The 11,901-nt window shown below is 36.7% G+C and overlaps 1 protein-coding gene across 1 annotated transcript in view; it reads right to left on the bottom strand.

Moving 5' to 3' along the window:
- The window catches only part of LOC120240273 (T-cell receptor-associated transmembrane adapter 1), a 37,340-nt gene extending 27,321 nt beyond the window's left edge, over positions 1 to 10,019 (bottom strand). Inside the window, exon 1 of the mRNA XM_039244990.1 lies at positions 9,798 to 10,019. Within this exon, the coding sequence (XP_039100921.1) occupies positions 9,798 to 9,804 (7 nt within the window). The 5' untranslated portion in view covers positions 9,805 to 10,019. The remainder of the gene's footprint in view (positions 1 to 9,797) is intronic.
- Positions 10,020 to 11,901: the final 1,882 nt, after the last annotated feature.

An 11,901-nucleotide genomic window follows, 5' to 3' on the forward strand; every position in this document is an offset into this window, starting at 1 on the left:
AGTACATCAACCCCCATCCTGAGAGCTACTATCTTCCCACACACTGTCTCCTGTAGTCCCCTCCTTTGTGGTTTGTGGAGGAAGTTGTCCCTTTGTCTTTTCTCTGGAGCCTGTGACATGGGCGCTTCATGAGAAGGTGCCTGCTCCTATCTCTGCCCTAAGCATAGAGAACATCACACTTTTCTTCCCTTACCATGAACACCTTCCACAAAATGTTACTTTAGGTTTTGTATCTTTTAGGACTTATATACTGTACTTGCCCAATAATATACCCTGCTCCAATCATTCTGAAGCACTTATGATTCTCAATAGATACCAGACTTACAATTTCATATCTTTATGTGTCTGTATATTTGCTCCTTTGCCTGAAATGTCTTTCTTCTGCTATTTGACAAATTCATAGTCATCCTTCAAGACTACCTTTTCTTTGAAGCATTTTCTCTATGCTGCCTGTCCCCTACCAAGTGACATCTTTTACACTCCCCTACATTTCAACAAATATTGAGATAATCATTTATTTATGTGTAAAAATCTCTTCCTACTTGACTATGAACTTCCCAAAGGACAGAAAGAAGGCCATATTCATCTTGGTCTTCATACCTCAATTTCCTCATTGTACGTAATTTTGTGGGGATTAAATGAGTTAAGATATGTAATGAGATTTGTAGAAGAGTGTTCCTCACCAGTAAGACGCTCCATAAATGTTAGGTAATGCTATTCTTTTAAAAAAAACTTGAGTGTAGTTGACACATAAGGTTACATTAGTTTCACATTCACATCTCTATTCATTATATGGTCACTGCAAGTGTAGCTACCATCTGTCCCCACACAACACTATTACAATACCATTGACTGTATTGTCTACACCATACCTTTTATTCCCATGGCTTAGTCAATTCATAACTGGAAACTATTGTTATTCTTATTTTCATCTACTGCTAGTGAGACTCCTGTTATTATTTCTGTAACCTATTCAGCACAAAGTAGGTTCTCACTAAACGTATGTCAACTGACTAAATAAAAGACAAGTGGAGTGAAGATAGACAATGTAATGACTAGGGCCAACAGAAAGGTTCTGATCAAGTATTAGGTCTAGACATACTCACAATCTAGGAAAGACAAGTTGAAGATTCTAGTACATTTATCTCTAGTGCTATTGAGAAAAGACCTACCTCCCAGCAGCTAGGAAATAGATCCTTGTGAGAAGAAGAGTAACACATTAGGCCACTGTAATCTTGGGGAAAGGGCTCTGAACAACATCCTAATTCTCTCTTCCCTGAATCTACATTTACCAAAAAACCTACAGATTATTATATTTTTTTCTAAGAAACTTGATACAAGGAGTTTGGTGCTAACAGCTAGTTATCCAGTTAAATTTCTGGGATGTCCCCTATTATAAACATTAAATTTTATTTTCTTGTTTAAAAACCAGTCTGGGAAGTTTGGGTAGTGTCAGTGAAATCTCTGGGAAAAGAATTTAGAAACTACCACTAGTTGAGGTAAGCTGTATGAGCCAGGTGCAACCCTAGGAAATATATGCTGCATAAAACTGGGATGTTAATGACATAAGAGTCAGAGTGAGGAGAAATAATCTCCTCATGGAACACCCAATAACTTTCAGAAGCATAAATTGAGATATGCCTTCATTCTCCACTTTTGCCTTGAAGACCAATCAATGATTTTACGTTTACTTATTAAATTCACATTGTCCTACTATGAGAAGAGAAAAATAAAGGTTTTCTTCTATGCTGATAACATGGTTCTACCTTCATAAATTGAGAGTGGCCTCATGAAATAGTTGTTCTGTCTGGTTATTGTTAGAGAAAGAATGGACAAAGTGAAACTATTTAAATTAAAATTATTGTTTTAGGCAAATAGTTATTATTTTTTTCAGCTTAGTAGGTATATACCACAAGACTGCGTAATATAGTATAGCTTACCTAAGAACACATATCACAGATAATTTATTTTTTTAAATGTTTAGTCATTTTTGATAGAGAGAGACAGAGCACAAGTCAGGGTTGGGCAGAGAGAGAGGGAGACCTAGAATCCAAAGCAGGCTCCAGGCTCTGAGTTCTCAGCTTTAGGCTCTGACCTCAAAGAGGGACTCAAACCCACGAACCATGAGATTATGACCTCAGCCAAAGTGGACACTTAACTGACTGAGCCACCCAGGTGCCCCAACATAATTTATTTTGGAGTTGAGCAGAAAGTTGCATTGTTTTAAATGAAATATTTGATAGATATAATAATAGTTAACCTTTAGCTAAATTGGGTGACTTGTAATCTTGCGTTAGAAATAGTCCAGGGGTTTCTGGGTGTCTCAGTCAGTTAAGCAGCTGACTCTTGATTTCAGCTCAGGTCACGATCTCACAGTTTGTAAGATTGAGCCCTGCATCGGGCTCTGTGCTGACAGCATGGAGCCTACTTGGAATTCTCTCTCTCTCTCTCTCTCTCTCTGTGCTCCTACCCTGCTCATACGCATGCTTTCTCTCTCTCAAAATAAATAAACCAACTTAAAAAAAAAGAAATAACACAATCTAATTTTTCCAAAGAAGAAATACAGATGAAATACACATGAAAAGATGCTCAACATCACCCATCATCAGGGAAATGCAAATCAAAACCATGATGAGATACCACCTCACACCTGTCAGAGTGGCTAAAATGAGCAACACAGGAAACCAACAGATGTTGGTGAGGATACAGAGACAGGGGAACCCTCTTACACTCTTGGTGGGAATACAAACTGATGCAGCCATTCTGTAAAACAGTATGAAGGTTTCTCAAAAAGTTAAAAAATAGAACTACCCTATGACCCAGCAGTTGTACTCTAGGTATTTATAGGTATTTGCCCAAAGGATACAAAAATACTAATTTGAACGGACACATGCAACCCAATGTTTATAGCAGCATCAATAGCCAAATTATGGAAAGAGTGCAAATGTCCATCAACTGATGAATGGATAAAGAAGATTTGGGGTGTGTGTGTGTGTGTGTATAAAATGGGATATTACTCAGCCATCAAAAAAGAATGAAATCTTGCCATTTGCAGCAATGTGGATGTAGCTAGAGAGTATTATGCTAAGTGAAAAAAATCAGAGAAAGACAAATACCATATGATTTCACTTAATGTGAAATTTAAGAAATAAACAGATGAACGTGGAGGGGGGGTAAGAGGGAAGAGGGGGGCAAGCCATTCAAGACTCTTAACTACAGAGAACAAACTGGGAGTTTTTGGAGGGGAGATGGGTAGGGGGACTAAATGGGTGATCGGTATACAGGAGGGCACTTATGATGAGCACTGGGTGTTGTACATAAGTTATGACTCACTAAATTCTATACCTGAAACTAATATTATAGTGTATGTTAACTAACTAGAATTTAAATAAAAACTTTAAAGAACATTTACTTTATAAAATTTGTAATTAAAAAGAAGAAGTAGTCCAGTCTAGAATTATTGCATCAAATCCTGTGACATACACTTTGGAACTCTGATCGTTCAATCATGCACATGCTGAAAGGATGCAAAACTTATTTTGGAAGGAAATTTTGACCCTGCCTACAGGTTCTCCATGGATCTACCTCTGAGTGAAAGCAGAATGTGCTTTGATGGCTTTCTATTCTGGGACATGTCCCAGTTATGTTCCCAAAATGTTTTAAGAGAGTATCAAAGCTATTTCCCTCTCAGCTGACAAACTGCCCTAAAATGGCAACAGAATACTGAACTTCAGGTTATAGTCAGAAAATAAATATTTAAACACTTTGCCAGTCTGTTTGTTCTCTTCCATTTTGTACATTTCCTGCCTATGTTATCAAGGCAAAATAAATCTTATTTTAAGAAAAAGAACCAACTATATAAAACTTGCTATTTAATTATAAGGATTCTATGAACTAGAAGATATTGTTTAATATATCATTTGGTATCTCAGGTAGAAGAAGCTGGGAATTTCCTCAAGAACTGACACATGTCTACTCTTCTAGTTCATATGAAAATTACTATTGACCATCTCTCTGTATGTATCATTTGATACACAATCTATCTTAAGCAGATATCTTGAATTATATGATATACTTATTTTTGTGACCTAATCATATCCCTGGCTCCTTGTTTTCCTTTGCTACCCTTTATACTGTGCTATATACTTCAATTACCTCTCTTTCTAGTGGATAGGTGAGAAAGCAAATAAATAAAAAAGAGTAATAGATCTCTAGAATATATCCTTGAGAGAACTAACAATTTACCTCCTACTTAGTGTGTTTTTCTTTCCAGTTCTCATAGCATCTAGTATTTAGTATAGATTCAATAAATGGCTGTGGTTTGGGTAAAAAAGAAAAAAAAAAGTAGAGCACAGTGTAAAATGGGATACTTCCAGGCAAAACCCCTAATCTTATTTTTATAATTACACTGATTCTAGCTATAAAATATCCTATCCTTTGCACAAAATTATATTTCAATTAGAAGTTTCCCTCTATTCTTTGAAATTAAAAAGAACACTGAAAAAGTTCTATCAGTCCATTAATTGGGACAAGAAGATAAAGCTACAAAGAAACAACCAAATCAATGTCATGAGCCTACATTTTACATAAAGGGTTTAAGGAAAGTCCTGCTAATTTTCAAGAAATGTGTCAGCAACCGTAAGGCCAAAACACAGGCCAAATTCTTCAGGGTGGGGCATACTTAGCGTAGTTTCTGGTTTTCCTATTGATTTTGGGAGTCTGCAATCTCTATCTAAACTTCTTCTGTTTTCCAGTATTTTTTCTTGGTGTAATGTGATCTGAGTTTTAAACAGAAAGATTTTCATTTATAAGCTTTGTATTTCATGACATTCTTTGATAGTTTTTTTCTTTAAAGCATTTTATTTTTCAGTAATCTCTACACCCAGTGTGGGACTCAAACTTACATCCCTGAGATCAAGAGTCACATGCTCTAGTGACTGAGCCAGCCAGGCATCCCAGCTTTCATAGTTTTTTGATTGACAACAATAAATACCCCCATTTTGAAAAACAAAAAAGCATACACAGATAAGAAGGTATTGAGTAGCTAAATGGAGATGTTCAACTTGAATGGCAGATCTATATAGATGTGAATACATGCACACACACACTTTCATCTCTCCTCTATCCATATGCAGTATGAATATCTCCAAATGCAAGTGGATATCTATTCAGTACAGATAATGCTTCTTATAATATTGGATTCACAAAGTGCTCGAAAATTCTTGCCCAACAATGCAATCTTTAGTATCATTATTCTATAATTGTAGTTACTTTCATTTAAAAAGCTTTTATCAATTTAAAAAGAACTCCCACACAATTAGAATTTAGCTATTTACACTGTTAAAAAGCCAAAGGCCTCAGAAGTTATTAGTGAGGCAATGACAGCTAGGAAAACCATGATTTAAGTTTCTATATAGCTTTCAACCACCAGGGGTTAATAGTAGTAGCTTTAATTATAAGACCTCTGACTCCCTTAAAGCAAACAGTACTTGGCAGGCACTGTATTTAGCATTCACCCTTGCATGTGCTCTGGAGGGGGAAGCCTAGCTAAAGCAAATGTATTGTCTTTCTGCTGACAGGTTTGACTCCTACAGAAGCCTTTATTTAAACAACTAACAACAGAAAAGCAATACATATAATGGCTTAATTGTTTCTCCTTCAGGGAATCTGTAACTGAGACAAGTGCATACATTTCTAGTGTATAGGATATGGCTTTTCGTGATGGCATCTCTTTCTTGGCTTGCAAACTCTGTCAGAGCAGTGACCATTTCCTTTTTGCATCCCACAAATGTGTATATCTACTTCGGACACCCCAGAAAGTTCAAAGAAAAGGTTCTGATATAACAATACCCATGGATTCTACTTACACAGAATTTTTCTTACTGTGATGATGGTATGGTGTGGAACTAGACGCATTCTTGATGACTCTTTGCAGCACGTTTTCAGTATCCACAACCCCCCCTCCACCCCCCGCCCCTTGCATCACAATCACCTCATCAGTAAAAGGCATAGATAAAAGCACTGGAAGGGATTGTCAAATCTCTCAGGCTTTTGAGGAAATAAAATATTGTTTTTAGTGCAAACTTTGAAATCTATCAGCCTTAAATAAGTGTCTGTTATAACAGAGGATTATTTGAAAAGTGGATGGTATGTGCTGAGGAAGGACTATTATGATGGGGAGACAGACAACAGCAATGTGGGGCATTGGAATGTCTGCTTCGAAGTGTAGAGGAAGAATGCGTGTGGTCACTTACGAGCTGTGTGACTGCTTACATATCACTGAACCTCACTAAGCCAGTTGTAAAGTTGGAGTTCAGATCCCCATCTGTGTGACATCAAGGTCCCTCTTTCTACTACATCATGGTTGCTCTTAAGCAACACTTACTGAATTTGTTAAAGAGAACATAAACGTGGAGTGGGGTAGGGGGAGATTTTAAGACCGTATAATTGCTCCCATACTGGGCTACTTGTCACTTTTGTAATTAAACTTTAATTGGGATTGGTCAACTTGAGAAATCCTATTAAGATGGAAGTGTTGACAAATTCCTCACTGTTGATGAGTCTTTGTCTATATTTACTCCTTCATTTTATTTCTGTACTTATTGTTTTCTGTTGGAGAAGCACCTTGGTGAGATCCTCTGACGATGCCCTGATGTGTGGAAATTTTCATCCAACAAAATTTTAACTACTATGTTCCTTTAATGTTTTAAGAAGGCCTGTTAATTTTTTCTCTCTTCTTTCTAGTTCAGGAATACTGAGAAAATTAAATGGAATTTAAAATGCCTGGAAATGTGACCAGTAATGATACTGACGATAATAATGATGATGATGATCTTGTTTTTTAATTTTACAAACCCTTGTGTTGAGGGTAATGATGTTTGTTATTAACTAGCAATTTGTGCACATTTATTTCTTAGAGTTATGATTTGTAAGTGACCATCTTTCCCAAGCTGACTTTCCTTAAAATCACTGCAAACATTAACTAAATTAAAGGATGGAACACATTGTCTTTGACCCAGCTTTAACTTAAAGAACATCTAAGTTTAAAAGATGATTCATAAATTATTCCTGCCTAGTCTCTAAAGGAGAGGCTCACTGTTCTCAAAAAGGAGATTGAGGCTCAAGGGAAAAGAAAACTGAGTAAGGAAAATGAAAATCCCTTTTTTTGAAAAACAACAATGTGTAACTAAATTGTGGCTCACTCTTTAAACTAAGGGCTGCCCACAGGAATTGTTTTTGCCATTTGATTTAGCTAATTTTGATTTTACAAGCATGCAGAAACACAGTAGAAATTATGAGGCCAGTCCATTGATTGATGCAGTGAATACAAGGCATCTAGATAGAAGAAAAGGAAAGATTTGCATTTTTTTCTTTTCATACCTTATTTTAGTTAACCAGGAATAATTTCACTTTTTCACACTTATTTTGTATTTTAACCTCACCTGTCTAAATATAAAACATATTATCATCTGACTCTCTTCTTTCACATTGTTTTCCCCTCTCCTTTTAAGGTATGAGTCTTTAACAGCACACATTTGATACTTTTCTCTCTTCTGTGGAATTGTAGAAGCTCTCAACCGCCAGTGGAGGAGCTACTGTATTACCTCTAAAGGGAAAAATCTGAACTACAAAATGGTGTGGAAGAAATTCTATCATGCCTATCAAAAAATTAGAATTAAGTAATCCTGGAAAGAGTTGAATGCTATATTCGATGCATTTGGCCTTCCCACACTTCCTGAGTTCCCCAACACCATAAGCTCATAGCCACTGTTAATAGTATTGCCATGTCTATGTTTTCCAGAGCACTAGCAAAACTGCAACACTTGGGTTTGTTCTTTGTTTATCTATGAACCTAGAAAAAATAAAGACAAGTGTGAAAATGGTATGTATCATATGGAGGTATCATATGATTAATCACCTGTGTGATTAATTAATTGTTTTTAAAATTTGTCAAACAAAATATTGGGAAGCAAATTCACATATTATATATAATACTTTTACCCTAAGAGTGGCTCATACAAATTGATATTAAAAGGGGTGCCTGGGTGGCTTAGTCGGTTAAGCGCCTGACTGTAGCTCAGGTCACAATTTCGAGGTCCATGACTTTGAGTCCCGCAATGGGCTCTGTGCTCACAGCTCAGAGCCTGGAGCCTGCTTCAGATTCTGTGTCTCCTTCTCTCTGCCCCTCCCCTGCTCATGCCTCTGTCTCTCTCTCTCTCCCCCTCAAAAGTAAATAAACATTAAAAAATTATAAACAAATTGATATTAAAAGTACTATAAAGCACAATAATTAAGCAAAAGATGTAATCAATGTACAAATTGTATGAGTATAGTTTAAAAACCCATGTAAAAATGATTAGCTTCATTATAATGAAAGTAAGCATTACCAACAGGCTAGCATATTACACTTTTATTAGTTAAGATTTTTTTTAGATGATACCAAACTGTTCAGGAGACATATGCTAGGATGAGAGTGAATTGGTATTACTCTTGGAAAAGTATTTTGGTAACAGTGAGACTTTAAAGTGTTCATAACCTCTTGCTCAGTAATACCAACCCTAGAGTTTTTTTCCAAGAAAATAACCTTCAATATAGAAAAAGCTATAGAGATGTTCAACTTTCTGTCATTTTAAATATAATACAACTGGAAACAACACAGATGTCAAACAATAAAAACACAACGAAGGAAACTATTTATTAACCCAGTGAATGTCATATTCTACAGTCTTCTAAAATGATTAGGCAGAGTTATCATAAAAAGGGAAATTGTTCTGTTCTTTCAAAAAAATTTTTTAATGTTTTATATATTTCTGAGAGAGAGACAGCATGAGCAGGGGAGGGCCAGAGAGAGAGGGAGACACAGAATCCAAAACAGGCTCCAGGCTCTGAGCTAGCTGTCAGCACAGACCCTGATGTGGGGCTTTAACCCATAAACTGTGAGATCATGACCTGAGCCAAAGTCGGATGCTTAACCAACTGAGCCACGCAGGCACCCCTGTTATGTTCTAATGTTAGCAAACAATCTGGAAATATAATTTTATGTTCATTATTATTTCAGGTAGGAAAAGCAAATCATATAGAATGTATAGAAATAAAAGTAGGAAGGAAATGCAACATAATGTGATTTTTAAGGTGATGGGAGCTATGAAAGTTTTTTTTCTTTTACATGATACTTCATAGTTCTCCCACTTTATATGTGTGTTTTCTTTTACAACAAAAAGGTGTTTATTAAAGAAATAACAAGTATGTAAAATAATAAAAGAGAGATGAACTACCAACATGGAACAGAAACTCGGCTAATCGATGGGGATTCAACCCTTCCAATCCATGCTGCAAGCCATTGAATTTTCACTGGCCTCTGCAGATGGCCAGCTCGGACATTGACAATAGGATTAATGTCTGGGAAAATAACAAAATTCCTAAACTTAAAGGAATTAGAATGTGGTTAGTACTAACCAGCTTTATAAAGAGGAAAAGCATGATCAACAAGTTGCTTTAAAAATAACAGATACTTTAAAGAACATAATTATCAGTGAACACTAATGAACACCAGTGTAAGCTACGACGAGCCCTATATTATAAAACCTCCCATTTTTTAAGAGAAAATAACCAAGCTATAGTCATTAAAATATTTCAAAGCATGTTCTAATTATATTAAAGGTTATCTCACACTATAAAAATAATGTGTAAACTGATTTACTTCCCAAATATTAAGTGTTTTTTGGCTGGGATCATGGAAATTATTCAGGGAATTTTCAGGCATAGGAATAGAACAAAAGAATTAAAATACCACTTACCTGGCATGCTTCTTTTGTCAGAGAAATCCTTATGTAGCCATAAGGCAAATATATGGGTTAAAAATCCTCCCACAACCCTTTTTTTCCCTAAGTAATGTTGCTCTGTTGCTTTAGAAACAGTGTGCCAGTAAAACTGGTCTTTAACAGAGCCTCAGTTTTCTCTCTCTTCTGTGTCTTGAAATCTTTCGTGTGTACTTTGTTCAGTAACAAACAGGAAATGTGGTGATAGAGGCTTCTAGAGTTTTGATCTGAAACTGGTACGCTCTTGAATTTTTGTGTTACGTGACGAGAAGAATCCCACAAGCCTCTGCATTCTGTTATTTGGATTTCTATCAATACCTGAATCTAAATAAAAAATAATAATGAAAGCAAAGTCTGGGAGGGATCTCGCATCTCTGTGGAGAGAATTCAGGGATCTCCTCACAAGCGAGTTCACATGGGAACAAAATAAAACATGTTACACTAGGGAGGAAACAGTGAGAAGCCCAGGTGTGCGCAGCTGTTGGTTGTGTTTTCTTTGCGGCACAATGGAGAAAAAGGGATTGGTGCTTTTTGAACTTTGCTATCTATCAGGTGTCTTCTTTATCTGGTCCCACTGGGAGACTGAGTGCCTGCCTTCTATCCTGACAACCTTCGCTCCACTCAATGGGAGGTAAGTCCCAGGGCCATTTGGCAACAAGCTTCAGCTCTCAATGCACAGCCAGTAACCCAAAGGTCCTCAATGTTGGTTTTCCTAAGTATGTTAAGTGGCACAACTTTAACATGCATATTCCTGAGCCCTACTGAATCAGAATGTTTGGAGCAGACCCCAGGAATCTGCATTTTCACAAGTGCCCCCTGGTCATTTTGAAATACAGGTGTTCTGGACAATGCTCCAAAAACTTATGTATATGTCAATGGTGCGTTTTACTTTTACCTCTACTTAGATAAAGATGATCTTGGCAGGATTATGATTATGGTTTGGCTGTGTTTTGGTGTACATGTATCTGCTGCATGTTGTGTGCCTATGCATGCTTGCTCATGGATTCCACCAGTTTTCTTTAATTATAGAAGAATGACAAACCTGAATCCAGTTTACTACAAAAGAGGATGTATACACATTTTAGGAGCTTAAAGTAAAACTTAAAAATGAGACTTCTGATGCACAGATGCAACAAAATATTAAGTGGCATGCAGGATATCTTACTCTGGCTGACTTCTCTAAGATCCTTGGGGGGGGGGGCAGGGAGAGTGTTGATCTTATACATCATGAAAACCCCAGCTCTACAGTAATGTCTGACACATAGTTAAGTTTTGATAAATATTCTCATGAGGATTAAATAAATAAAAGAATGTTAATCTTCTTTCTCCTGGCTCCATTATAACAAAATACACTGCTTCTTAATTCTTTGAATGAAGTTGACTAAACACTAACAGATTTTTCCACTTCAATCATTTCCACCTCCCCAATATTTCTTGTGAACCATTGAATCAGAATCTGTAAACTCAAAAAGACCATAGTCTAATCTAAAAAAGCATTTTTCAAAATGTGTTTCATAGAACACCAGGCCTTTAAGAAAATTTGGGGGAAAATGCTCCTTCAACAGGTATATTTAGAAGAACTTTTATTTTCACCTTCATGGATTCACATTAGTATATTAAAAGCTTAGGGGAATCCTACAAAAAGTAAACCTGAGCAACCATTTTAACAGAGTTTTTTTCTAAACCTATTTGGCCAGAGAACTTTTTTGTTCAGCACCATCCATTTGCAAGGTAACAGGTTGTATGAAGCAGGTGTGGATGCCCACAGTCCGAGAGCTCAAGGGAATAGAAGTCTCAGGTTCATGTAGGGATCAGCAGATAACAAGGAATTACAAGGATCCATTCAAGAATTAGGTGAGACACAGGAATGGAGATTTATTCAAAAGAAGAGAGCCTAGCTGTGCAGCAATTTTGAGGAGTTGAGCTTTAGACCTAAAATGGGATAGCTAGTCAGGAGGACAGAAGCCTCAGTCCCAGAAGGGAACTGCATAATTACCTAAGCAGGAACATGGAACCTTGGGCAAGGTGGATGCCCATTTGTATCAGCTGGGGCCTCCAGAGGACATGAGAGAGAGAAGGGATC

This window comes from Hyaena hyaena, unplaced genomic scaffold (assembly GCF_003009895.1).
Source record: "Hyaena hyaena isolate Hyena2069 unplaced genomic scaffold, ASM300989v1 scaffold_251, whole genome shotgun sequence".
In the NCBI taxonomy this organism is placed as follows: Eukaryota; Metazoa; Chordata; class Mammalia; order Carnivora; family Hyaenidae; genus Hyaena; species Hyaena hyaena.